The sequence below is a fragment of the Penicillium odoratum genome (assembly GCF_028828045.1).
Source record: "Penicillium odoratum strain IBT 22623 chromosome Unknown utg000005l_segment0_segment0, whole genome shotgun sequence".
In the NCBI taxonomy this organism is placed as follows: domain Eukaryota; kingdom Fungi; phylum Ascomycota; class Eurotiomycetes; order Eurotiales; family Aspergillaceae; genus Penicillium; species Penicillium odoratum.
The window spans coordinates 5133926-5160404 of record NW_026643147.1 but is presented as its reverse complement, the minus strand read 5'-3'; the positions used below and the strand labels follow the sequence as shown (position 1 = coordinate 5160404).

Sequence of the window (26479 nt, the reverse complement as noted above, 5' to 3'; positions counted from 1 at the left end):
TCTTCAACCTATTGGGATGTAGTTCGATGACCGATATCGGCCGGTGACCCGGCGTTGAGATATGTCAGCGAGGAGCTACATGCCCGAGCTGCCATATGTTTTATATGAGATAGCAGGTTTTGATTGATTACTCGGGCCACGAGGAAGCGTCTTTATCACTGGGGGCTATTTAACCCACATGTTATATTGTAAAGCTTGAAACCATGTGCTCGAACCTGGTGAGAAACGGCATGCACCGAGAGGCCGTGACCGGAGAACGGCGGATTCATACTGAACTTCAGGTGAGATGTTGATTATTTTCGAATCAATTGCTCTTGCTCAGTTTTTAAAGTCAAGAGGGGCTCCATGCAAATCAGATTGCAGTACAAAGGCAATACCTGTCTGACTGCGCGGTATACTTCATGCCCGGCCGACATCGGGGCCCACATCTCGAGCTGCTGGTCCCACCTTGACCAGTAACTCACCTTAGCGGCCGACCCAAATGAGTGGGGAGCTTCTTTACTCTGAGTTCATCAAAAGAAGCGATCTCGGAATGCTACTGTGTATACTCAATTCTGTATCTGTCTCCGCCTGGTAACCGGGCAATAAGAACTGGGTGCCCCCAACGCGTTTACCATGATATCCAGTCAGCAGGAATAGCCCATCTTGGGTATATCGGCATCTTATGCCAGGAAAATATTGACATGTTGCTACAATACTCTAGAATTCTACCAGATAGAAGGAAGCCCACCCTCCGCAAGTCGAGACAATCTCTCTCGGCTATACTGGAAGCATTCGGGCAGCCCCGTAGTGCTCCATTCATGCCCCAAAACAAGTTTCGCAACGCCTGGGGCGCTGGTGAAAATTCGTGCCATCCCTAAACACGTCAGATTGATTCTCATATTGAACATTGAATAACTTGAGTAGATCTCTTACCATGCCCATTAAATCCAGCGCAAATGTATTGGCCAGGTAGAGATTCGATAGCACCAACAAATGGAACAGAATCAGGTGTCATGGCAATAATCCCTGTCCATGAATGATCCAACCCTTCACCGTGTTTAGCATACTGTGATACAGAGTCAGGAAATATTCTCTGGAAACTATGTAGCGCATCATGAGCAATCTCTTGGTTGTAGTGTCCATCATCGGTGCTGAAGCGACTAGCCAAGGTTTCAGGGCTCAAAGTAGGATTTGATCTTGAGACTCCTAGAATGAGTGTACCGTCACCTTGGCGTTGGATTAAAGAGTAGAAGTGGTAGAGACTATAGCGGAGTGAAAAGGTCTTCTGAAGAATATTTTGAGCTGTAAAGGCCGGGGTTGGAACCAAAGAATGGGCTTGGGCACGGTTTGGCCGCATATACGCTTGCAGCTGAGGAAGTAGAAGTGCTGCATGGGCGTTGGTACAGTGGATGATCTTTTCAGCTGTGATGGTGCCACGTGGGGTATGTACATCCCACTGTTCCAGCTCGGATCCGTTTTGCTTTATCGCTGTGGCAGGACAAAATGTGAATAGCTGCACGCCCCTTCCGATTACGGATTGCAAGATAAACTGAACCAACTTTGCAGGATGACAGGATCCCGCAGGCCACTCGTAAGCTGCAACTGCTTTAGAAACCCTCGTCTTGTCTTTGGCCTCCTCGCCTTCATAACACACGATATGCGAAGTCTCTCCTCCAGCCTGCTTATAAGCCTCAAGACTCTCATTTTCGTATTTGGCAAATTCAGACGTCATGCAGATATCAAAAGTGGACGTCAAGTTGAAATCGCATTGTACATTGTGTTTCTTCACGAACTCATCCACCTTCTCCAGAACAAGTCGCTCGTTGGCAATGATCTTCAACGCCTGTTCTGGCCCGTGAACCTTCGAGTAGGCATTGAACCCACGAAACGCATCTGTCATGTCATTAGCCTATGCTATAACTGTTCTAGTTTCAAATTATACCTGGGCGGACGTGGCCGGCATTCCGAGAACTTGCACCGCTGGCAGCTTCGCGCGCTTCCAGAATAAGTACATCCTCACCCTTCACGCCTGCTTCTAGCAGCTCAAAGGTCGTGAGCGCCCCAGAAAGCCCTGATCCGATAACCACATATTTGATACGTGGAGGGACCTGCACGTGTTGATTCGCAAACAAATGCGGAAAGGCCCGAATTGTCCGTTGCCAATAACTCAGGCAAGGGGTCTCTCGAGGTAGACTGTTGCTAGAATTTTCGTCTTGCATCACAAAACACAATATTTGGCTCGGCTGAGGTGAACAACTTTGTATGAGAAAATAAAATATCGATGTATGATGCCAATCATTGGGGAAGATTACCGTGCGGGGAAGCACTTATCGCTGACTCCAACTCCCTATCAGTATAACTTAGATTGATCGACACTTGGCATGTCGTTCCGCCTCGCCTCGACCTGCACTTTATCTTGCTTATGCGGGGATCGAGACTGAAAATATTTGGCCGGTATCGCTCTCGGTGTCCGAGGTTACGTGGAATGCAACTGGTGTGCACGCTTATCACGCGTTCCCCCTCAGATTTGCAGGGATCATATCCTTTGTGGGTCTACGGTCTTATCTTATCCTCCACAATACTTAACGCATTCTATCGTATGAAACCTTGGAACTTCACCTTTGACTTCCCATCAAGTCATTATGGGAAACTGGATGATCTTTCGTCATGTCCCGTCAGAGAACCCAGAAGGGAGCAATGAGCGATCCCTTGAAGAGAAGGCCCTCGTGAGGCGCCTTGATACGTTTCTGTTGACATTTGGCTGTCTTTCTCAAGGTACCAAAACCATACCATGAAGTTTCTTAAAAAAGCTAATGAAATACAGTTATCAAATATCTTGATCAGCAGAACATCAACAATGCCTACGTGTCGGGCATGATGGAAGATCTAAATCTCTATGGAGACGAGTTGAATCTGTGAGATGCGATGACTTCCATTTTCTGTGTCGGGGCTGATTTTGTTAGATTCACGACATACTTCAACGCAGCTTATTGCGTGATGCTCATTCCATCACAGATCATCCTGACCTATGTTCGGCCAAGCTTGTGGCTACCAGGATTAGAAATCCTCTGGGGTCTATTTACCGGTCTGGTAGCCATGGCCACAAGCGCCAAACAGATCTATATACTTCGAGTATTTCTTGGCCTCTGCGAGAGTAGTGCGTGGCCGGGAATGATGACCTTGCTCAGTAAGTCGTCACCAGTTTTATATCAAACACAGTCCTGTATAAGAAGCTAACAATATCATAGTGTACTGGTATACTCCAACAGAGCTTGCCAAGCGCATGGGCTTCTATCACTCCTGTCAAGCAGTCGGACAGATGATGTCGGGCGCTTTACAAGCAGCAATCACGGACACTCTAGATGGCCGCGGTGGACTGGCCGGCTGGCGCTGGTTGTTTGTGATAAATTCCATCATAACAGTCGTATGGGGCTTCGCCGGATTTTTCATGATCCCAGATCTTCCCAACAAGCCTAATCCCCGAGCATTTTGGTTCAGAAGGGTCCACGGCGAGCTATCAATGGAGCGATTAGTTCGACACGGTCGTGCCGAACCAAAGAAGATGAGCTGGGCGGGTGCCAAGCGCGCCTTCTCGGGCTGGGTGATTTATTTCATCGCAGTCCTTTACATCGCAACTGTCTTGGGAACATACGGATATGTGTACTTCTCACTATTTCTGAAATCCCTCAAAAACCCAGACGGCAGCGCCAGGTGGACTGTTGCCCAAGTAAACGCCATCCCAATCGGGGGATCAGCCATCAATGTGGTTTTCGTCTGGATTTGGGCTCTGCTTTCGGATTTCCTGCGCTCGCGATGGACTCTGATTGTTGCTCAGGGTGTTATTGGTATCATTCCTTGCATCATAATGAGCATCTGGACTTCCCACCCTGATGCTGTTCCACTTTCTGCTGCTTACGCATCTTACTTTATATCCTTTATCTGTCTCGGGACGGCACCGCTTATCTTTGCCTGGTTATCTGATCTCATTCCACAGGATCCTGAGGCCCGTACACTGATTGTTGGCGTCTCAGTTGCAGGGTACTATGCCATATCGGCTTGGTCCCAGGTTCTGGCTTGGCCTGCGTCACAAGCACCATATTACAAGTATGGCTGGCAGTCGGCTCTTGCGCTACTGGTCCTTGTGATTGTGATGACAAGTTTACTGCGCTTCATTGATGTTAGATATCTTCTTCCAAAGCGTGCGGCGTTCTATGACTCTTTGGAAACCCAGGGGGTAGTTGTTCAAGATGGCCTTCCAGGACCGTCAGCTGGTGATCATGAACAAGGGCAAGTTCCAGATGCTGACCGGAAGACAGCAAAGACTACCACTATTGTTGAATATTAGATTCAGGTAGTATTATTTTATATTTTCTAAGAACGGAGTATTTGTTCAAGACTACCAAATAAAGACAATGGTAAATATCTTCCATTCAAATGAAATGATAAAGCTCTGTCGCAAGGATACCAAAGCTTCTAACTCCAGGAATGCGAACATGCAAATGCTGGACACCCAATACCATGACCGGATCCTACTCAATTGAGTCTTGAATACACGAAACTCCATGCACGCTATTCACAAAAATGTCAAACAAAATATGCAACGCCATTAATTTGACGCCTTTTCAGTAATCGCCTTTCTTCGAAGAACACCTAATTCCTCTAGCTTGATCCAAGCTTGACCCATATCTGTTGAGTCATCACCAAGGACTGGACGGAGATCCAGCCCATCCATTGTTTGAAGGGAGCCGCTGGTCCCGGCATAAAGTAAAAGTTCGAGAACCCGTCGGCGTAGGCGAGTGGCACGATCCAGGTGCAGGAGATATCTTTCGTCCGCTTTGGGATCTGCCGGGGGGAGAGTTAAGGGATCGTTGATATCAATATCTCGATCAGATTTGGCGCTGTCATCCCAGGTAACGGGCTGGGTGATATGGTCATTGTGGTCAAGATCCGCCAAAGCATCAGAAAGATCCCGTCGGTTCTCCTGCTGATGCGCCACAGCCTTCTCTTGATCCTTCAACCTCTTGCGGTCGGCATTGGTTCCATTTCCAATTACAGCTGGAGGGTAGAAACCGACCGTCAGAGGATTGCCACGAATGTCAAGCTTGCGAAGGGAGCACGGATTCCCCCGTGATGTTCTTCCGAGTCGGCTCAGGATCTGACAAATACGGCGCATTCTCGCAAGTCGGTTCCCAACCATCGTCAACCTTGCAAGGCAGTTCATACCCACCAGTGGCTCCAGTTCGGTCAAAGAGTTGAAATTCATATTTAATACTTTGAGGTTCGGGAAGCTGGATGAAAATGCTCCTGGAAGAGCAGGTAAAGTGCATGCAGCGATGTCCAGTAGTTGGAGCCGGAGTAGGGGGGCTGACGGGGATAGGCATCGAGAAGCAAGCTTGTTCGATGACAAAAACACTTTTCGGATGTCCTTGGCGGAGCCGAGATCGAGGTCCAAGGTGAGACTCGATCCACCATCTCCCATTTGTGACTGTTCACGGACAGAAAGTACCTCCAGATTATGGCAATTCTCTAGTCCAGTAATGGTCGACAGCCCATTTTGATCGACATATAAGAGGCTCAAGGAGGATATGTTTTTCATGTCCAAGGCGCTCAGACGATTGGCTGAAATTCTCAATGCCCGCAGGCTTATAAGCGAGGCCGACACTTCAAATTCAGTCATCTGGTTGGCGCTGAGATCAAGGGTGGCCAGCGACGGAAGCCAGTCAATGTTGCGGACAGATGTCAAGCAATTATGACTTAAATCAAGATCGCGAAGGCGAGTCCTGTTAATATCAGTATCCAACAATATAAAACGTAGTCAAAGGAGCTCACAGTTCAGTGCTTTCGAAGTCAACTGTTGTCAACGAATTGTTGCTTAGCTTCAGACTTAACAGACCGTTCAAGTCAAGAATGCCATCAATATTCCGAATTTGATTGTCGTTCGCTTTCAATTCTCGAAGGTGTATTAGACTCGAGAAACCGTCCAGGGTCTCAATGTTATTTCCAGAAACGTCCAGATATTGCAGATTGGTCAGGTGGCCCCATGGCGTGAGGTTAGAAAGGGAGTTTCTGGGGATTTTGAGGGTCCGAAGTGTAGCCGGGACACCACTCAACTGCCCAATATCGTTGTCGGAGACATCGAGATCCTCGAGACGAGGGCAGAAATCACTTAGCTTGTGCAAGGTAATCAGCCCTTTTTGACGCAGTATCAAGCGACGTACATGTTCCCAGTATGGTTCATACGGCTCCGCGTCGGTGATGTGCTTGATCAAGTTTTCTGTGGCAAGGGCAAATGTGCCATGGACATGTCTCAGGGATGTCGGATGCGTGCGATTCGCCACATAACTCATTTCCGGGTTCATATGGTGATCAGGTTGGTTGACAGAGAATTCAGCCAGAGGACTCATTTGGAAGCTGTAAGTTGTCTCGTGGCCCCCGGTGTGCATAGGGACCAGTGAGTTTTCAACAGCATTGCCACCCGGTGTCTGTTGAACATCAAGTGAGCCATTTCTGTGAACAATGCTAAGATCTTCAACTTCTTCTTCATTCCGTTCCTCAATCCGTGACACGGGACGCCGAATGAATGCCACAGAGGTTTCGCGGCGAGCAGGTAGATGACCAGAACGTGAGGGGTCATTATTCTTTCCCTCGTCAGCAAGTGCTGGATCTCGCGGTTCAGCTTCGAGATTGGAAGCCTCTTCATTGTCTGTATATGCGACATGCGAAACGACAGGCGATGAAAAGGATATTGTTGGAACCCGAGTCTGCTTGTTTCGCGCCTGGGGCTCTATTTCATCGGGCTTCTTGGCGTTTTTGCTCGCGTCGTCTCCCGCCTGTATTTCATCTGTGCCCCATGATGTTGCTCGGGTTCCTGAATTGGGAACACTTGACGTAAAGCGGGTAGCTCTGGACTTAACAGAACTTGTGATCACGGAAGGATTTCCATCTCTTGTGTGTGGTCTAACATCACCCTTCTTTGGTGAGGCACCTCCGGTGAGAGAATGGGAGACCTTTTTGTCAGATATATTCCCTGGCAAACGCTTAGATGGAGAATCAAGGCCATTAACGCGCATCATTTCTTGCAATTCATCCACACTCAAGTCAGGGATATCCTGGAACGGGTCGTTGTTTTCGTTGTCTTCATCATGAGACACTGGTCGAGGTAGATTTTCTGCACCATCTTTGATCCACAAGTTTTTGGATTTGTCATATGTAAAACCATTAACCTGCTCTGGGATCAAATGGGCAACCAAATCCGATGACAACACGCCTTTCGCTTGAGAATTCTGTGAGGATCCTGTGCGCACGGAGTGGACACTGAAGCCAGACATTTGGGTATTAATTGTCATCAGGTCTTGAGCGATAGTGTCTGCGACATCATCAAAAGTGCTGCTCGTCTTGCGTTTCCTTGTACCTGAAACCACTCGTCGGAAGCCACTGTCTGGCCTGAGCTCTCCTTCCTGGTTGAAAGACATGACCGATCCAGTGGTCCCGAAGTCTCCATCATCTCTTTCTTGGTATTGTTTTAAGTAATTGAGGACTTGAGCATTCAACTCCTTCGGCTCTCGTGTCTTGCGGAAGTCTGTATTTGTGCCATCGCGGCTTGGGGGCCGAGAAAATGCTTCCCGGGTAGATTCATCATCGTAGCTGTCCCCATCTTCACTGTCCCCGTCAGATTCCTGTACACTCGTCAGCCCAGGGACTGGCCGACCTTTAGCTCGGATCAAATCCATAATTTTCGTCGCCTCGTTCAAGTAGTCTTGAGTTGTGATAGACCCCTTGCGCGATGTGTCACTCGCTCCGGTGATCTTGACAAGTGGAATGTCACCTTCAATGGAGAAGGAATCCGAGTAGTCAAGGTTATCAAAGTTCGACTCTGAGTACTCCCTGCTCGGCAGTACTATCTTCGATTCGTGCATAGACCGGATTTGACTAGGAGTTGGGGTCCTAGGCCGTTGCATGGACTGCGAGAGGCCGGGGGGAGCGAGGTACTCCCCATTTTCGAGCTGCAAGCCGTGTTGCATCAAGCTTCTTTGCAGAAGCGACATGCTTTCGCCAAACTGTGCTGGATCACCATTAGGGTGAGGCCGATCCGGTTCGGCACTGTCGTCGCGCAATATTGTTCGTCGGCGCTTTGGGATTGGATCAATGGCCGCTGCCTTGGGAACTCTCTTAGTTTCAGTCGGCGCCACGTTTTCTTTGTTTGCGCGTGAAGATGATGGTGCATCGCGTAAATGGTCAAAGTAGCTCTGGCGTGTCCAGGCGGATGGTTTCCGCGTAAAGCTAGAGCTTGCTGATCTGGCATATTGCAAAGAACCTGCTTGTGAGCCCCGGTGAAGGTAATGCTGTCGATTCGATGATATTCTCCTGGAGACAGGACGAGACCCAAGATTTTGCACATCACCATAGGTGAAGTTAGGCTCGTACGGGCTCGTGTCTGAGAAGTCAAACTTATCCAGTTCACCGTCCCCGAATCGAGAGAGACGAGGGTTTATAATGTTTCGAGACGGACTGCGCTCATTACGCCGGGGAGAAATTTCGCGCAAAGGCTCGTGTCGAACGTTGAGCAAGCTGCGGCTTTCTCCCTTTCGTCGTGCCTCCTCTGATGGTGATGGCGGCTCCTCGTTCTCAGACCCCGAACCGTCCTCGAATGTTTCCTCAAATTGACTCATGCGCCGAAGGAGTCTGTTATTTGTAAACGTGTCATGCTCACCAAACAACTTCAAAGGGCTCCCCGAAGAGGGCATTGTTCCTTGTTTTGATATGGTATCATCCGATGTTGAGGGACGGACGTGAGAGGATGAGGGACGAGGCAGTGTAGGAGAACCGTTATTCTGGGAGCGATTGAAGAGAGGAGAGCTGCGAGTTTTGGCGTTGGCGAGGGTCGCGGGGGATAAGTGATGGGAGGGAAAGGGCGAGGGAGAGAATTGATGGTGGAAAGGACGGTGAACTTTGCGGCGACTAAAGTCCAATGTTCCCATCGACAAGTCCTGCGGCAAGGAGTGACTCGTCACATCCAATAAGCTATCCTCGTGTGGCGAACCTTCCGCCCGTGGTTCACTGTGGTTATAAAATAGGAAGCTATCACTAGCTGGTGAATCTGGGCGGCCGTTATCAATAGACAAGCTCTCGAGCTTATTAGTGACTTGCTTTAATGCCGATTGGATCACCTCTGTCGTGGAGTTCCCGTCCAGTGTATTGTTTCGCGTAAAAGTGATTGGTGTGATCCCCTCATTGCGAAGGTCTTCTAGGCCACTAGCGGTCCTAGTTTCAGTCCCTCCATGTGACAAGCCTGACTGGTCTGCATAACTATGTGGTCGCTTGTCGGCCCAAGGTGCCCGATGATTGACCGTTCCAAATGGTGACTCTATGCCGGTACCCGAGTATTCACCTTCATCGACGCGTTCATAGTCCTCCCCCTGGTTCGTGATGCTTTCCCTTCGGGAGGTATTGTCGGTGAAGTCCCACAGCTGGTCGTCCTGTCGGGTGAACGGGATGGAATCTGTTTGACCAGGTCCTGAACCTGGGCTCGGGGGCTTGAATACACTCTCAAGACCAATCGGCGCAAACAGATCGCGTTGATCTCCCACCGGGATCTCCCCACGCACCAGTCTCCTTCGCCATTCGGGTGTAGCTCCCCCTGCATCAACACCCTTCTTTGGCTTGATCTGAACGGTGTCGGCAATGTCGTAGTCGGACTGTTTGGAGACGTTGGACACCGACCGTAGCGGGGAGCGTGTATCCATGGGAGGCGCTTTGCCAGCCGCACCTGGGGTAGGCTTCGCGCTAGCCTTGGACGTAGATTTCGGAGTGGCCTTGGGGCTCTTGGGGGTCCTCGTTCTTGTCTTGGATGGAGTGGGCGATCGCAATTTGGAGGGCGTTTTGGGGGTTCGCGGGGTCTTCGGGGTCGGAGGTTCTCTTCTAATGAAATGACATGGTCGGGTAACCTTTTTCTTGTCGTCGTCGGCAGGGGATTCCACAGATCGGCGTGCAGGAACCGGAATGCGACTGGGGGAATTCTGCACACTATTGTGCAGGGATGATATTAGATTCGACGGTTTCGATGGACCGGGAGTAGTGGGAGTGGCAGGCACCGATGGCCAGTCGTCTGACAGACTGTCTAGCCATGGTTGATTGCTCATTGTTATGATTTGAAAGGCGCGTCCCGGCGGTTCGCGCTCCAATGTAAACAAGGGAACTAGGAATCATTTCCCCGAGGACCATTAAACAAGAAATCAGTCAAAACAACTTTCAGCTCCGAGACGAACTGTTTGGGGATTTGCGGAGCGGGTTGGTCTAAGCCTTGGATGTCAGACTCCACTCAAGCTCCTTGTTTATTTAGCGATTTTGACAACGCGCTACCCATGCAATTCTTTCTATATGATCTATGATATTGTTCGAAGAGTACACCCGCCCCTTTATTGATATCTAACCCCAATCCGATCACTCTCACGAATTCCCCCAGCCAATGGTTTGATCGAGGATCCAAGTAGAAGTGGTCTGATTGGTCCAAGCCTTGTCGCCCAATCTGTTTGTTGTTCAGGTCCCACTTCGAGCCCCAATTCCCTTGACCGATATTCCCTGAGATATGTGGATCTATGTGAATCAGTTCATACCTATAAATATCAGGCTAGATATTTTTTATGTAGATGTTAATACAGATCAAGCTTGGTATCGGTCCCAAGGTTCAAGTGGACTAATCAACCGGTGGTGGGCGGTGGCTTAGGCAAGATATATATAATCGACACAATTGTGGAACCAGACAATTTCCACACATGTGTAATATAGTACCAGATGACTCATTCAATACTAGACAGATTCACTAACTCACTAACTAATGGATAAATCAATCTGGCATTATATCCAACTTTTGGTGGGTGATTCGCTCAATGTCAGAGAAAGCATAGTGAGTAAAAGAAGAGACAATTTTTCAAAGGGATATTGTATACTAACGGAAGTTTTGTTGACATCAGCTAAGGCCCTCACATGGTCAACACGTCAACTCATAGTTATTTTTATATTGAATATCTGAATTATTTATGATAACTTCTCTCTATTTCCCTACTTTGCGCCTGAGTATGTTCGAGGTTCCAACACTTCAATGTTGAGCCCTTGAAGCTTTGATATTCACTCGCTTCCCTCTCTGATATCAGACATCACTTCTCATGTCCTTTTACTTCCAAGGATACTCAAGTGGTACCTGTCTAACTCAAATGCCCAATGAATGAGCCGGATACGTAAGATGAAATTCATCTAGAGAGCTTTATATCTTCCCTGTCTTTCCCTCTACACTCTACCTCCTCTCTACCTTCGCAATACCGCCTTGAATTTCACGACCTGATAATGTGACCACCTAGAATCAGGAACCTTGGAATCCAGACGCGAAGATTCCCTGCTTTGGGGAAAGAGACATCCGAATGGAAACAGAGAATGCATAAATCAACATCCCCAGAAAGCCATGGAACCAAGACGCCAAGCTTCCTGCTTCAGGGGAAGAGACGCACCGAAGGAAAAGAAATTGCACAAAGTAATGTCGACAGAAAGCCACTGCAAGATGCAAGAGACGATCATGGCGGCGAGCTTCTAGAGAATGCACGAGGTCACCTCGAGCTCATGGAGGTAAACCCACCAGTGAACCGTGACAACAAGCGGTCCTTATTCAAACTTGGTCACTTTGCGAAGTTTCCAGTCGAAACTCGCTACATGACTTGGGACTCCCTGTTCCAAGACATCGGTGTCGCTATCAACGCATAGGCCCAAACTGGTAGTATCCTCGATATCCTAGGATGCAGCCGGCTCCTACATAACGAAACCACACACCGACTGTACCTGGGCGCCAAGTACCAAATGCATGTCAATGAACAAAATTCAAAAGTACGGATAAACGCCAGCGTGTCTTCAAGTACATCCCTGCGGCGTGGAATTTCGAGAATGACAAAGCTATGCTAGCACATGTCCTCTCGTTCCCTTATCATCGAATCCAAGAAAGGCGTTTGGATATATCAGTCACTCGCCAATACAGGTACATATCATGGCCGTATTGTTTCGAAATCGAAATCTGAGTGACATGCTGACCGATTGTTCCTCGGCCCTGTGCAGTTCGGTGCCGACCAGCATTGCGCCTGGGCAACATGACGGGGCCTCCAATCGTCTACAGGGCCTTGAAAACCAGATGTTACCTGTCAAACCATGAAGACGATTGGATTTTTAGCAATGCTGAGCTTCCTCGGGACCCGGAAGAGTGGAATGATGTAGCAGGCTATTCAAAAATCGGCGCAGCTGTACAACGAAAGAAGAAGCTAAAGGTGGACATTAGCCGCTAGCTACCCACTTGGCAGAAATTCTGCGTTTATGAATTGCGGTGTCCCTCTTTGGGAAACTATCGAGAAATTGGAACCGCTTCTGGAAAAGATCTATGATACGCCAAATGTGCAGAACAACCTTGGAGACGACCGCGCTAACTAAGTTTGCAGCGAGGTTCGATAAGATGTGAGCCAATTCATAGTGAATATCTTACAAGAGGAATAAAGTAGAGGCGACTCTCCATAAAGGGACCACAATCCATCTTTGTTATGAATGAGCACATAAACATGTCCATAAATACCGGGTGGACTGCGTAGTCTAGATAGACAGGCTTTATTTATCTCGTTCTCAATATATATGCCTTATATAGAAATATACAATATTTCTTGATAGCAGTAGTAAAAGAACTTTGAAGGTTGAATATATCACTGGAATGGTTTCGAAAAAGAAAGCGGGATAATGGAGGACCCGAGCACAATAATTCCGGCTAAGAGTCGATGTTTGGTTCACTTTACTGTCTTCTCCTCTATTACTTAGGTAGTACACTGTAGACTTTTTGGACATACGTTCGAATCTCCAACAGACTTTTGCTCTCTTCTGCTTCTTTCACTTCGTTTTTCTTCACTTCTCTTTTCTCTTCTTTCTTTTCTATTCCAATATTTATGTATTTGGAGAGCCCTTTGACCATTTGATTAGTACCGATGAAAGAAGGTAGAATAGTGGATAGAATACCGAGTAGGACACCGAGTAGGAGACAAAGCAGGAGACTGAGTAGGAGACTGTAGGAGGTGTGGTCTAACACCTAACATTTTGAAGTAGGCGCCGCACGAAAGTGCAGCGGAAAGCTTCTAGTAAATCATTACTGCGCCTGTGGTATGCGGGAGAAAAGAACTGATATGATACGCCAGCGGTTCGATGCTCTTCACTGACGTGACTCAAGTGAAAGTGTATATGTTGAATTGCTCAATCTCCTCGATTTTCTATTCCTCCTGAGGTGCCACGTAAATGTCCTGAGCACTTGGCCCCTTAGGGCCTTGAAAAACGTGATAGCAGACATGTTCGCCCTCATGAAGCGAACCGAAGCCACCGTTTTACAGTGTAACAAAGTTTAGCGTGTGGACAATGGAATTCTTGTCTTGCACCGGGTCATACCATGAGTGCCGAATAGTGGACAAAAATTTCATGCCCGTAGTTCTCCGGCGTAATAAAGCCAATTCCCTTCTCTGGCTTGAACCACTTGACAGTTCCACACGTCTGTTCCGCGGCGAAATTTGACAATGTCGACTAAAGGCAAATCGCAACGCAGCCGAGTGTGGTGAGGAAGTTCGTCTTCTCAAGAGGGAAACAATTTGAAAGAGGTAGAGGGGATGAAGTAACAATGTAAAACACAGCAATGTATCTAATTATATGCTCGACCGGTACACCGCCACCTCTACAAGCCTTGGAAGCAAGGTGTAATTACATCAGCTGACATACTGAAGAATACGGGTGATCTCTGTTTGTTATGACGCTAATCACGCATTAACCTGCAAGATTTCAGAGCTTCTGAGATCGACGCTTATTCGAGACTATTCGAGACTATGTATGCTCTGGTAGATAAGTCAAATGTTGATTCATGGAGATTGGAAAATGCTCCTCTGATTTAGTCAGCGTCGAGTCAGTAACTAAATAACTAACGTTAACTAGTTAGTCCGCAGCATCAGTGCTAGTAATCATGTCGCCTACCTTTCTTTCTAATGATCTGCATAGACATGTCTGCTTGCTCATCATGCAGATCTTCCGTCATTGCCGCCTGCTCCAAAATAAGGGCCCACATAACGAAATCAAACTAGCTTCGGAAAATCTCAGTATCTCACTATAAATGGTATTTTATAATATTGAAGGGAGATTTGAACTCCTGCAACTAAGAGGTCATTTGCCAAGAGTAGGGATCTAGTGAACCCAATCACGAGATTATTGGTTTGCGGCGATGTCGATCATCGGACTCAAGTGGTCACCGAGGTTCTCCGACAGCCAATCAAATTTCTACAAGATTTTCCTCTATCCAATCGTACTAGAGGTCTTTGTTTACACGTCTCGCATATTACCTAGGGTCTAATGCGCTAACTAGCTAAGCTATGCAAATCCTTATGGCCCCTTGAAATCATCGCGCTAATTTAAATCTAAAAATTAGGAAAGATCTACACGCCTATAGGATGTTAATTACGTTGCTAAAATTACTGTGATGGAAGGCCGTAATGATTTAAAAAGAGCGCGACCCCGCAGGACCTCTGAAGGATTATAATCATCGTGATCAATCCCACCATTGGTGATTTACTTCCAACCAACCCTCAAGATGAAAGCCACTTATTCACTCGTTGCGGCAGTACTTGTGAGCCTGTCGCAAGCAATCCAGCTCACGGATAAATCATATTCTCCTTGTCGTAAGTGGCTCTGAAATGCAGTACATGAGAAGAGAAATATCACACACTAACTCTATGTCGTTATAGATGAAGCAAATCAGTTGAAATCTATCAACATCACGCCCTGTGATAAAGAACCTTGTACCTTCACTAAGGGAACATCAGTGGACATTGTCATGACGGGAACGAGCAATCAAGAAGTTGACCAAGTCAACCTCAGTATGGACGTCCTGTTAGGTCAATGGGTTCCAATTCTGGATGAAGCTGTTTGTGGGACTAGCATTGAATGTCCCGTGCAGGCATCCAGCGAATGGAGTATGAAGTACACCTATGAGGTTGACAACAGACTTCCTGATGGAGAAACCAACACGAGATGGAAGCTTGTTGGGAATAGTGGTAGCGATGAAGTTGCTTGTGCGTATATTCAGTTGGAGGTTGTTTAAATCCGAGAAAAGTCGTTCTTAAACCAGTGCTTGTGCTTCAGGCAAGGATTTAACCACGGAATAATGGCTTATCTGAGAATAACTAATAAAGCCAAACAAGAGTCGAGGCTTCGTCACTGTAGATAAGCATCGGTGAACAAATTCGCGTTAGGAACTCTGAAGCAAGCAATAATTAGAATTTGAGATCAAGTGGGAGTATGTTCCACGGAGATCGAGATTACGCCGCAACCAAACTTTCATTCTTGAGGAATTTAGGAGACCTCATTTCAGCACTTTTGACAATCGTTCCATGGGTGATGTCGTGCTTTTATGGTTTCCACCGACAAGAGAATCATCCATGGGAGCAATGGTATCTTAGGGTGGCGATCACGGTACTTGGTCGGGCATGTTATTACGATGGTGTACAGCAAGTATCCCAAGATTTTGCTTAGATGAATATAGGATATAATATCTTGAAAATCAAGAACCATTCCCCGAAGCAATACATCGCTTACTGCTGATAGCGAGCCATTTGTCATCCTCGACCAAAGCACGTCAAACTGCACCGACAAGGCTCTGTTCTATCCGAAAGAGCACTGAGACACCCTACAGTCTTAGTAGGCATCCGTTGGAAAAATTCTGTTTTCAAGTAACTACAACCAGACGCTCGAGCAAGATACGATAAGATTGCGACATTGGACGAAGTCAAGTGTGTCTGGGCAAAGGGTTAAGCGGCAATTTGAACTATCGGTGAGAGAGAAAATGAAAGCGCTTGCCGCATCTTACTACTCCATACATGATCAGAAGATGACTCGAAGGAAAAAGAAAAGAGAAAAAAAAACATTGTCGTAAATATGTTAGCCCAATTTCTTGCTGAGCGGCATACACCACAGAACCAGGCATCAAGGAGTAACACCAGGTTGGTGATCAATTTTTTTGCAGTTTCGACCCTGGTGTGTCAATCTCAAAGCTGCGCCCACTCGGACTGGATAGTTGGCCCAAGGATTTCCAGATCGAGGATAGCCTGCATACCAAGAATGGGATGCCTTGTAGCGCAGCGCTCAGATAGACAATCTATACTTATTGGTTACTGTATAAGAACTCTTGGTACCAAACTTACCTCGCCAGCACCAATGCTAAATCCGAGTCTTCATTTGAGTTGGGACAATGACCAACTTTACACCCTTCGCACAATTCACTATCGTGCGGTCCTCTGCTCTGGCCAGAGATACTGGGCCGCTGTACCTCAACTCCATTCCATTTTTTGAGCCAGTATGTCACTCTTTCCGCGTAGCACCCGATATCCAGGACTAGCCTACCAACTGCTCTGCAATTTCTGCACCGCTGGTGATACACTCGTGCATTATATCGCTGTTCGGAGTACATGCGAATTGTAATCGCGACTTTTTTGCTCGACCAACCGCTGGAGTAACATCCGTTGTTTTGGCATATAAATCGACCCATAACGTTTGTGTCCCTCTCCCTAATGTTGGTTTGCTCATCATCGGCGTCAAAGAAGTCTATTTGAAGCCCTTCTTCATTCAATAACCGTGCTACGTCTTCATGAAGCTTTGGGTGGAGCGACCACAATTTCGCAGCTTTGCGTCCCTTGCGTGGCATTTTGGATCTGGGTGCCGATTGTAGAATTTTAGATTGTTAGTGTTGTCAAAAACTTGCGCTGCGAACTCTAAATATGATCGAAATATGGGCTTGGATGGGCTTACGAACAAATTCCTGGGAGAAAGGCTACCCCGCTCAAAGTAGTAGTTCTATCTCTCGAGGACAACGCATCGCTGCCACGGCACGAGTTGATTGGTAGATATGTACCATATGGTGTAACAAGACGCGTGGACATGTTGTATATACATTCATGCTTGAGCGCCATCTTAGTATGACCACTCATGGTTGATTTTGATTTTGAGATCTGCCCGCACCGAGGGGCGCCTTCCAAATTGGGGCATCTTGTCGGTTGTATCAAATTACAATTTACGCTCCTCGTTAAGATTACTCCGCAAAAAACAATACAGGGCCCACTGACAGGGATGTTCTGGAATCACTCTCAACATATACTATTCTGTCTTGAAGACGAGGGTTTGAGAAACAATCGAAAAGTGTAAGTGGTGACACCAGTTTCGGGAAGCACTGTAACTAAGCTGAAGAGTTGGAGTATTACCGGACCAAAACAAATCAGATCTTCTGTGACGCTCTTCTTATGGCAGCCAAAGGTAAATAGTAAATATCCCTACTCTTTGATCTCACACTTCTTGATAATTTAAACTAGAAAGAGCATGAACTGTCTTGAGTGTGATGCTTCAAGTAGCCCTGAATCAGCTCTTAATGTTGTAACCCTTTGAAGTCGGAATTTCAATAGGATCCCATGGTACTAAAAGGCTCGACTTCAAAGTTGAAACCTAGCAGAAATTTGGATCAGATGTATACAATAGTTCTGAGCTGGTTCTCATGGACGATATCAAGGTCATTTGTAGATTTCTCACAACCTTGCTTGCACCAGAAAGCCTCGTAGAAATATGTAAAATTGCCAGGAAGTGAAAGAAAATTATTGACCTCGATTTTGAACTCCTTTTATACTTAATGCGTAATGGTTGATACATTATGAAACATGAGAGGCAAAGTTCACGGCTATGTCCACCGCAAATCACTTATTAAACCAGAAGCCTCTCGAAGGAGTACTTGCCGACTTCCTTGCGACGCATGTAACCAATCTCACGATTACTGCGGGCCTTGCTTTCACCTGTGGACTTCTTGATCTTGGTCCGAGACACATCGGTTGAGGCGGGCTTCATAGATAGCGGCAGCATCTTTCCACTAGCATCACCATCATAACCATCCTCTCCTTCGCCTGGACGAGCGAACACCAGGAGGTCAGCGCCGTTGATCTTTTCATGACGGACAAGATGAGACGGGCCAGGGGTAGGTTCGTTCTCAATCTTCGCAATAGCATTTCCACCAGCAGATTTCGGGGTTACTGCTTGGTCGGCGAATCGCAGGTATTCGCGAAGGATACCCTTCAAGTAGGTTGCTTCTTCCACACCACCCAGGGTAGCAGAGATCTCAGATCGCATATCGGAGATGAGTTCCATCTCACGGGTGGCGGAAGCAATGTTTGAGTCTGTTTCATCGTCAAGGTCGTTGACAGAGGGAAGAGCAGAAATCCAGCCGGAGGGACCGACAGCATCAACCGAGGATGTGAGCATATCACTGATGGTTTGAAGGGAAAGAGAGGGTGTGATCTGGTCAAGAGTGATGGGAGTAGGAGGGTTCTCGGAGAACCGAGACATGTAACCACCCGTGGCGAGAGAAAGACGAAGGTGGTGAATCATCGAGATAAGTTCTTGCCGCGACAAGTTAGAGCGAAGGGCTTTTGTGACTGATGAAAGAGGGTGGGCGTGAATCTTTTGGAGGGTAGTATTCAACCCCTTGAAGACTGCCTTGACAGTGGCTGTTTCGTCTCCCAACTGGCGTGTAAGCTCCTGCGTGGGTGTGGCAACATCGCCGTTGGTGATAGCTCGGGTAGTCTCCTCCAGTGCACCAGAGCGTTGACGCGCCTCAATCAAAAAGTACTTCAATGCGTGAGCCAATTCTTCGGTAGAAAGGGCAGATGGACCACTAATGACATGGTTGACATTCTTCAATGACGGATCGGAATCGATGAGAGCCTGGACAAACGATCCAGTGGACAGCGGCTGCAGGATGCGGGGCTTCAAGGAACGTCGAAGTGCAATCTCGACATTATCGGCAGATAGATGACCCAAGGAAATCAACCAGGCACAAGTGATACGGGGCCAAAGCACAATACGCAGCTGGGATGACGAAGATGATGTAACATCGCCTTCAGACACTGAGTTTTCAACTGTGAAGATCTTAGACAACAGGAAAAGAGTTGATTCGGGGTTAACGTAATGGCCCCGGGAAGGTAGGGTCGTTGGCGTATCAGGAGAGCTGAAGTAAGCCTGGACGGCTTTATCGAAGAGATTGGAGTTTTTGGATGTAGTTGCTTCATTCACTGTTTTTGTCAACTGATTCCATTTCTCAGCCTGCTCGGGTGAAGTAAGGTGAAGCGAAGTCATGTTCTCAGACCGGTGTTTCTTGGACGCCAGATCCCACTGCGCAGCAGATGCACCAATGCCGCGTCCGATGGCATCAATGAGAAGGCCATCGCGGGATCGCTTGAGTGAAGGTCCGGAGTGGCTGTGAAGAGAAGTCAAGTCGAAACCGATAAGGGTGTTTCCTTTCGAGGCCACTGCAATCCCAAGCTTCGCGAAATAGCTGATGAAGGCGATGGGTGCATTGGGACCTGTTCCAGACAAAACCTCCCCAGCAGCAATGCTTCGCTGCACAGATTGGTATTGAGTATCGTAAAGTGCGACCAAGGAATCGCTGGCACCGATGACACATTGGGGAGAAACGCGCATCACCGAAGAGAACTTCTCATCGTCAAGAATGAATTGTGAGGTCACCGACGGAGCGTATTGCGACAAGTCAGTGTTGATGAAACCCTTGTCAAAGGAGAGGTGTAGGCCTGCTGATCCTGCGTGGAAGTTCCACTGCAGGCCATTGCTGTTGACTTTGTCGATTCCGCTCGGACCGGGTACCTGTATGTTTTGGAGGTGACGAAGACGTTGGCTTTCCTCTTGGGATGCTGACTTAGCAGGTACTGAGAACATCTGAACATTCACATCCTGCAGCGCAAACCGTTCAGCATTCTTGGGGTGCGAGACAACGAGCAGGATGGAAGGCTCATTTGTTCCATCTGCGGCTTGGTCTCCCAGGGCGAGTGCCGCCAAGTCCTGACGTCTCTTGAACAGTGACTTCCTCGCATCTTCAAGATCGATCAAGAAGCAAGTGTGAACAACATGGGTGGAAGATATTTTGGTAATTTCACTGTGCTGGATACTCCAACGCTGGGTCTTCAAATCGGATGACAATCTGCGCACACGGCCATCTTCATGAACTGCTAGAACATCGAAAGGGTCGAATTCGCTCTCATCATCTCCACTGATAGGAACGATACCGACGAAAGTTGTTGGACTGCGGGAATCGGTGATGGTGGCTGTTGAAGAAGAGATTGCTGGCGCACTTGATCCGTTGCTAATTTCTTCCACAAAGCACTTGATCTGATGCTCTGGCTTAATCGCGGCAGCGTATGTCTGTCTTTTTACTACCGACTTTTGCGAAATTTTCCGACGAACAGAGCATGGGCGGCAAGAGAATGTCGACTGCGGCGGAACAGCGTACGAGGTCACGAGCTTGGGGGTTTGGACCTAAAGGAGGCAAGGTATTAGCCCATGTATCTCAGGGGCGCAACAAAAGCAGAGAACTATACATTATAGATGTTGATGGCTTCACCGTCGACCGCAACAGCAACTTCATAGCGTTTGCGCTTTTTGGCATCAGCGAGGCTGTAGACATCTCCAATGCGAGTTTTGCCCGAAGAGGCATGGAGAGGGCGGGGCAATTGAGCCAGCACAGATGGAGACTGCAAGTCCATGGCGAAAGAAAACCTCGACAATTGCAAGAACGGCTTAGTTTCCTGTCCCTTCAGGTCCTGTTCAGTGAGAGCATCCGTCTACCCCAACGAGGAAATCTGAAAAATTTTCGGGTTAACTACGGACCGGGCCCACATGTCTAGCCTAAATCTAGACTAGTGCAAAAGTGAAATAGTACGGCTGACATAATCTCCGTCGACGCGCCTTTCGCGTCGAGCGTGTTAAAGTGCCTTGATAACCTATGATAAAGACTATCGAGGTTTGATGTCCCCTTTATTGGCCTCGGAGGGCTGAGTATCGTTGGCACTGATTGTGTTCACTTATATAAACCTCGCTCTTTGTCTTCCCCTTCAATGCACAACTGATTCTCTCACATGGATACGGCAGTATCCAATCTACCGTTAGCCATGGGACAAGGCGAGCGGCAGGGAATCCACCCGTTCTTCCAGCAAGGTATGTTGTCCTGAATGGTCTCACTAGATGATTAGCTAACATGACAGTAGAGTTTACAGTACCAGAGAAACCTATCGTGCCCAATGTCTCAAGCAATCCAGTTGAAATGAGCTCCGACCAACTCACTCTGGCTTCAGTTCCAAGTCAGCAGCCCGAAGGAGAGCGACAGGGCAAGCTGCCAACCTCTTCCAACCTATCGAATTCTTCGAAGGAACGACAAGATCCAAGTTCTCCAAGCCCGGAGGACGATCCCAACGCCGGTCGGAGAAAGCGAAGAAAGATCGACAAGACAAAAATGGCAGAGCAAGAGGCCTCTCTTCAGGCTGGCCTCTCTGGATGGCTAGGGAAGGACATACCAGCGTCAGTAGGACCGCCTGTTCCTACATTAAATTCCGGTACAATTGGCCTGCCGACCCCCGGGTGGGAGAGCACTCGGAATCAAGCCACCAGTGAAGTGACAACTTCAACCGATCTGGTAGCAACGAACAATACCTATGATCTAAATCGGAAAACTCTCAAGCTCAACCCGAATGGAAGATTGCTAAGCTCGCCTCCCCCCAACCCCCATGGAACTAGCGACCAGACCAGGAAAGCCCCTAAGCGTGGTAGGCCACGGAAAACTCCAAGCAAACTGGTTGTCATTAAGTACACCTTGGAGCAAGAAAGGAATGTTGGCCAGTTGATCAATGACATTTTGAGCGGGAAGCACGTTTTTAGGGTGCCTGCAGTATTACCGAAGTCTGCCGCGCCCCCCAATATCAACGCCAACAAGCCAACACACCCATTCTTTTCGAAAAAACCACCTCAGAAAAAAACCGGCAACATTATACAGTCCACCCCAAAAGCAGATCTCCAGGCGCCTCTTAAATCCAACATCCCATCAACGCGCGAACAAAAGAGCTTTGCAGCCTCATGCTCACCATTTGGTCGTCCGAAGCCCAAGTTCCCGGAACCTATACATCCATTATGGCCTCCACAAGATCTTTTTCACATTAAATATACCACACCACTCTCAAATATCTCGATTTTCGCACCCAATTATTGCCAAAATGATTACAAGAAAGCCAAATTACCAAGCATTGGAGTCAAGGATGATGAAAATGCCCTTCTTGTGAGTACTGCACTGGCACGAAAATCCGCGCAGAAGAGTTTAAGCGAGAATCCCGATCATCGTCCTACCCTACGACTTCCAGGTCGATATAACGCGAGCGGGAAAGTTCTGCAAAGGGCGATTGACAGCCAAATGTCTTGGTCTCTTCCCAACCAACGCCCCACGGCGGTTTCACCGTCTATATCCAAACTTCGGTCCAACTTGCTGAACTCATTTTCCGCATTTGACTCCGGAAAATACGAAACTCATCTCTGGTCACAAAAATATGCACCAAAATCAGCCGAAGACGTTTTGCAGGTTGGACGTGAGCCCCAAGTGCTACGAGATTGGCTTCGCCATCTCAAGATCACAGCGGTCGACACAGGAAAAACTTCCCAAGAAAGCAAAAAGTCAAAGACAAAACGCGAAAATAAAAAGAAGAAGCGCCAAAAAGCAGAAAAGCTTGATGGATTCATTGTCTCTAGCGAAGAGGAGGCATCGGAAATGGACAATCTCCCTGGCTCGGATGATGAGTTGGCTGGCGATGTGACTGTTTCCGCCCAACGGACTGTCGTGCGATCTGGAGATATGGGTCTTTGCTCCCAGCATGGCGCTGACAAGGGACAGCTAGTCAACGCCATCCTTTTGAGTGGCCCATCTGGGTGTGGCAAAACCGCCTCAGTATATGCGGTTGCCAAAGAGCTTGACTTTGAGGTATTTGAGATCAACCCTGGTACTCGCCGAAGTGCCAGAGACATGCTCGAGAAGGTTGGTGACATGACACAAAACCATCTCGTTCATCTTCTTAACGAAGGCGACGAGTCCTCTGTCAAGGCACGAAATGCCGCCACAGACGAACCCAAGCAAAACAAGTTGAACGGCTTTTTCAAAGGCAATCCTTTGAAACCAGCACAAACGACTGATGAAAGAGCCACTCCTACCAATAATCCTGAGAATGACTCGAAACGTCCTCGGGAACAAAAGCAATCTTTGATTCTTCTAGAGGAAGCTGACATTCTCTTTGACGAAGACAGACAATTTTGGACTGGAGTCTTCACCCTTATCAGTCAGTCTCGCCGTCCAATCATCATTACATGCAATGATGAGAGCCTCGTCCCTATCCAAGACATGTCACTGCACGCCATATTACGCTACCAGAGACCACCTCCAGACCTTGTCCTCGACTATCTGCTTCTCGTCGCTGCCAATGAGGGACATGCTCTGAAGAGGGATTCCGTGAGCAAGCTTTACAATGGAGCTGGCCATGATATCCGACGGGCGCTCATGGATCTCAATTTCTGGTGTCAGATTGGCGTTGGTAGTGAAAAGGCGGGACTTGACTGGATACTGCCATTCTGGCCACCAGAGAAAAACGTTGACAAAGATGGCGATCGCCTTCGAGTGCTGAGTCTTAACACTTACGAATCCTACATGGGTTGGTTCAATCGAGATCTCTTTCTCACTGAATCTCCTCTGGAACGGGAGACTGAGGCTCTACGAAATTCGTCTCATTGGTGGCGACTCAACTTACAAGAGCTAGAAGATGTCAGTGGGTTTAATCACGCGGAGCTGTTGTCTTCTGACGAATTTGCCTCCAAGTCTAAGCTAGAGCAACTTGAGTTGCTAAGTCATGAAGCGGAATACTCGGAGATGAGAAGCTCCCTTGATATTCTTTGCTCTGGATGTCCTTTCGACGTGGCCAAAGTAAGTTTTGTTAGCATAAATTGTATCTCGAAATAAGCTAATTTTTGTTGCAGGATATTCTTGATGTCAGCTCTCCTCCAATGCTCGAATCGCATCGATCAAACTACGTCGACGCTCACCCTCTACTTCAATCCGATTTATTACCTGAATATTCCTCATTGAGTGAGAATATTAGCATGACATCTGCCGCATTGATCTCACGTACTTTCCGTCCCACTGATGACGATATTGAATCGGTCTACACAACTCGAATTTCCAACGGTTGGGGCCAGTTAGCGGCAAGACGACAGATTTACCCATCTACCAAGCCTGGGTTTCAGAAAGTTTTTGGACCCATAATGCGGGCCCGCCACAACACATCAACAGGTCGCCTAGCACCTTCATTCGAACATGGCCTTTCCACAATCACCGAGGATCTTGCGCCATATATCCGTGGCATAATGGTATTTGACTGCCGTTTAAAAGTATACCGTGATAACCTTCACGCAGTGTGGGCTCAGGAGCAAGGACAAGGAGAAGTTCGTGCGCGAACAACCCGTGCTAGCCGAGCCGCGCTTGAAGGAAGTGACAAGGCCTTTACTCGGAGGGAAAGATGGTTTCCGGAAGACACCAATTATTTCAGTGTTCAAGGTACTGGCAAGTCCGATTGGCAGCAGGCTTTGTTCCAGATGGGTTATTTCCATGTGCAACCTGCAGTGCAGGTTGCCAATGACGGGGATCATGAGCGCTCGGCTGGGATATAGATTTCTATCTGTAGCGACCACATCTCATGATCTAAGTTACGACAAGACTATATGAATTAAAGAACATTCCAAATGAATTCTAGCAATACCTAGGTATTGAATGTAAATTCCCAATTACTTCAGAACTAGTGATTGAGTGGTTGAATAATCGTGTCATCCATGTACCCTACTACTTCTCGTAGTGCTTGCCCTTTGTCCTCCAGGAGAGGTAAAGGGATCAATTTTTAAGTGCCTGTCCTTACGTGTATGCCCTTGACCGCTTGCTTTCACAGTTTCAGACCAAAGTCCATCTTTAAATGGCAGGATATCAAGCAAGTCACTATTTTGAACACCGAAGTATCATTGTGACGAAGCAGGTTGACCGTGCAAGGATGGGTATTTTACTAGAAGAACTAAGCTGACGAGAGAAGAGACAGCAAGAAAGCATCTGTAGCCCTTTCAAACTGGATGGGTAATCAACCCTTCACCATTACTAAATCTAGGCTCTCGCTCCAACGTGATCTCAAACATCTCAGCATAATCACTTTAGATGAATTTTCTCCGTGTAGTGCATACCCAGCAACTAGTGAAGATCCGAAAGTGAACACTGTGAAAGCAACGGGGGTGGCTGCATGGGTTTTAAGGTCCACGTTCCTCTTAGTACAAACAAACAAACAAACAATTCATTAACGCCCGGCGGCTGAGCCGAAAGGGCAACTATCACTGATCTACTGTACATGTCCATCTGTGTATGCTGTGTCTCCTGGAAGCCCATACATAAAACCTTATAACATATAACATCCTCTTAGTACAGTCGACAGCGAAAACGGCTTCGACCCTACCACTCACTTGTCTTTTCCCCAGGCCCCACTGCCAAGGAACCAGTAAGAAAAATTATTTGCCCCCATCAACATAGTGATGACCGTCTCAGGTATCTTTTTGGTATTAGGCAGCAGACCTACAGTATTCAGGTTACTGTACATACTTAATACTAGGAAACTGTTCCCTAGGTGTGGAGTTTGCTTAGGCGTTGTATAACGCATACTATTGCGGTCATACAGAACGATAAGCTACCAAAAACCACCAAGCAGCCCTCGGCTTGTTGACTGCAGCACCGTTATGATACGCGTCCATGCATCATTCCGTGGCCAAAAGCATCATCACAAAAACCCACGATACAATGCCTAGTAACCAATGTCATTGCATCCTTGGAATCTCGTGTACCGAAATATTGGAATATTTTCTTTGGTTGTAATATGATATTTCATCGGCAAAAAGGCGCAGATTTGTGAGGGCCTTCAACGCTAGCGATATGATATCTGTTCCAAATCGGGAATAGTGGTCAATCAGCTCCGTGATATCCCGTGGAACACGGAAGATCATAATGGAAACAAGGCTAACACCGTGTCGAGTCGATTAAGTTTCGGTGGAGCGACTCTGCTTCATGCTCATTGCATCTCGCAGGGCACAGTCACCACCGATTAGATCTAAGATAAGAGAACGCCTGGAATCCAGCATTGCTATCTTCGGATAATGCCCTAAAGATTCTGTTTATGAATAATAATTTTAACGACAATGCCCGTGATAGCCGTGAAAATATGAGCCGTAGCCCATTCACCACTCAGAATGATCAACCCGATCAATCCTCGCTCTTTGCGCCGACTCCAGGATATGAATTTTGCCAGACGCCATCCGTGATGAGCTCTGTTAGCCCTGAAAACCGCCCAGATAGTGATTTCTCCTACCAGCACCAATCTCCACAACTAAGTCGTTCATGGACCCCATCGTCACGTGCGGCTCCCCAAGCTGCAGGCTGATCGCTTTCTCTAATAGCGTTAGCTCTATTGCCGCGCTATGCTGGTCCTAAGTCAGGCTGAACTTCTTCTGCTGGCGGCGG

The 26479-nt window shown here is 47.6% G+C and overlaps 8 protein-coding genes across 8 annotated transcripts; 4 read left to right on the top strand and 4 right to left on the bottom strand.

Annotated features, from left to right (window-relative positions):
- Nucleotides 1-707: 707 nt before the first annotated feature.
- On the bottom strand, nucleotides 708-2201 carry N7520_007480 (NAD(P)/FAD-dependent oxidoreductase; the record flags this gene model as incomplete). The annotated part of the gene is made up of 3 exons (XM_057141414.1): nucleotides 708-856; nucleotides 916-1875; nucleotides 1925-2201. The coding sequence occupies 3 exons, from the start codon at nucleotides 2199-2201 to the stop codon at nucleotides 708-710; spliced, it is 1386 nt and encodes a 461-aa protein (XP_056995420.1).
- Nucleotides 2202-2624: 423 nt separating this feature from the next.
- On the top strand, nucleotides 2625-4327 carry N7520_007479 (Major facilitator superfamily domain general substrate transporter; the record flags this gene model as incomplete). Its single annotated transcript, XM_057141413.1, has 4 exons — nucleotides 2625-2757; nucleotides 2807-2897; nucleotides 2946-3169; nucleotides 3231-4327. 4 exons carry the CDS (start codon nucleotides 2625-2627, stop codon nucleotides 4325-4327), a joined length of 1545 nt encoding a protein of 514 aa, XP_056995419.1.
- A 261-nt stretch (nucleotides 4328-4588) lies between these two features.
- On the bottom strand, nucleotides 4589-10121 carry N7520_007478 (uncharacterized protein; the record flags this gene model as incomplete). The annotated part of the gene is made up of 2 exons (XM_057141412.1): nucleotides 4589-5762; nucleotides 5812-10121. The coding sequence occupies 2 exons, from the start codon at nucleotides 10119-10121 to the stop codon at nucleotides 4589-4591; spliced, it is 5484 nt and encodes a 1827-aa protein (XP_056995418.1).
- Nucleotides 10122-11199: 1078 nt separating this feature from the next.
- N7520_007477 (uncharacterized protein) lies at nucleotides 11200-11733 on the top strand (the record flags this gene model as incomplete). Its single annotated transcript, XM_057141411.1, has 2 exons — nucleotides 11200-11216; nucleotides 11337-11733. The coding sequence occupies 2 exons, from the start codon at nucleotides 11200-11202 to the stop codon at nucleotides 11731-11733; spliced, it is 414 nt and encodes a 137-aa protein (XP_056995417.1).
- Nucleotides 11734-14617: 2884 nt separating this feature from the next.
- On the top strand, nucleotides 14618-15127 carry N7520_007476 (uncharacterized protein; the record flags this gene model as incomplete). The annotated part of the gene is made up of 2 exons (XM_057141410.1): nucleotides 14618-14705; nucleotides 14772-15127. The coding sequence occupies 2 exons, from the start codon at nucleotides 14618-14620 to the stop codon at nucleotides 15125-15127; spliced, it is 444 nt and encodes a 147-aa protein (XP_056995416.1).
- A 943-nt stretch (nucleotides 15128-16070) lies between these two features.
- Nucleotides 16071-16726, bottom strand: N7520_007475 (3CxxC-type zinc finger protein; the record flags this gene model as incomplete). The annotated part of the gene is made up of 2 exons (XM_057141409.1): nucleotides 16071-16185; nucleotides 16227-16726. The coding sequence occupies 2 exons, from the start codon at nucleotides 16724-16726 to the stop codon at nucleotides 16071-16073; spliced, it is 615 nt and encodes a 204-aa protein (XP_056995415.1).
- A 1043-nt stretch (nucleotides 16727-17769) lies between these two features.
- On the bottom strand, nucleotides 17770-20615 carry N7520_007474 (uncharacterized protein; the record flags this gene model as incomplete). The annotated part of the gene is made up of 2 exons (XM_057141408.1): nucleotides 17770-20388; nucleotides 20451-20615. The coding sequence occupies 2 exons, from the start codon at nucleotides 20613-20615 to the stop codon at nucleotides 17770-17772; spliced, it is 2784 nt and encodes a 927-aa protein (XP_056995414.1).
- Nucleotides 20616-20987: 372 nt separating this feature from the next.
- On the top strand, nucleotides 20988-24603 carry N7520_007473 (uncharacterized protein; the record flags this gene model as incomplete). Its single annotated transcript, XM_057141407.1, has 3 exons — nucleotides 20988-21066; nucleotides 21117-23860; nucleotides 23914-24603. The coding sequence occupies 3 exons, from the start codon at nucleotides 20988-20990 to the stop codon at nucleotides 24601-24603; spliced, it is 3513 nt and encodes a 1170-aa protein (XP_056995413.1).
- Between the last annotated feature and the right edge of the window lie 1876 nt (nucleotides 24604-26479).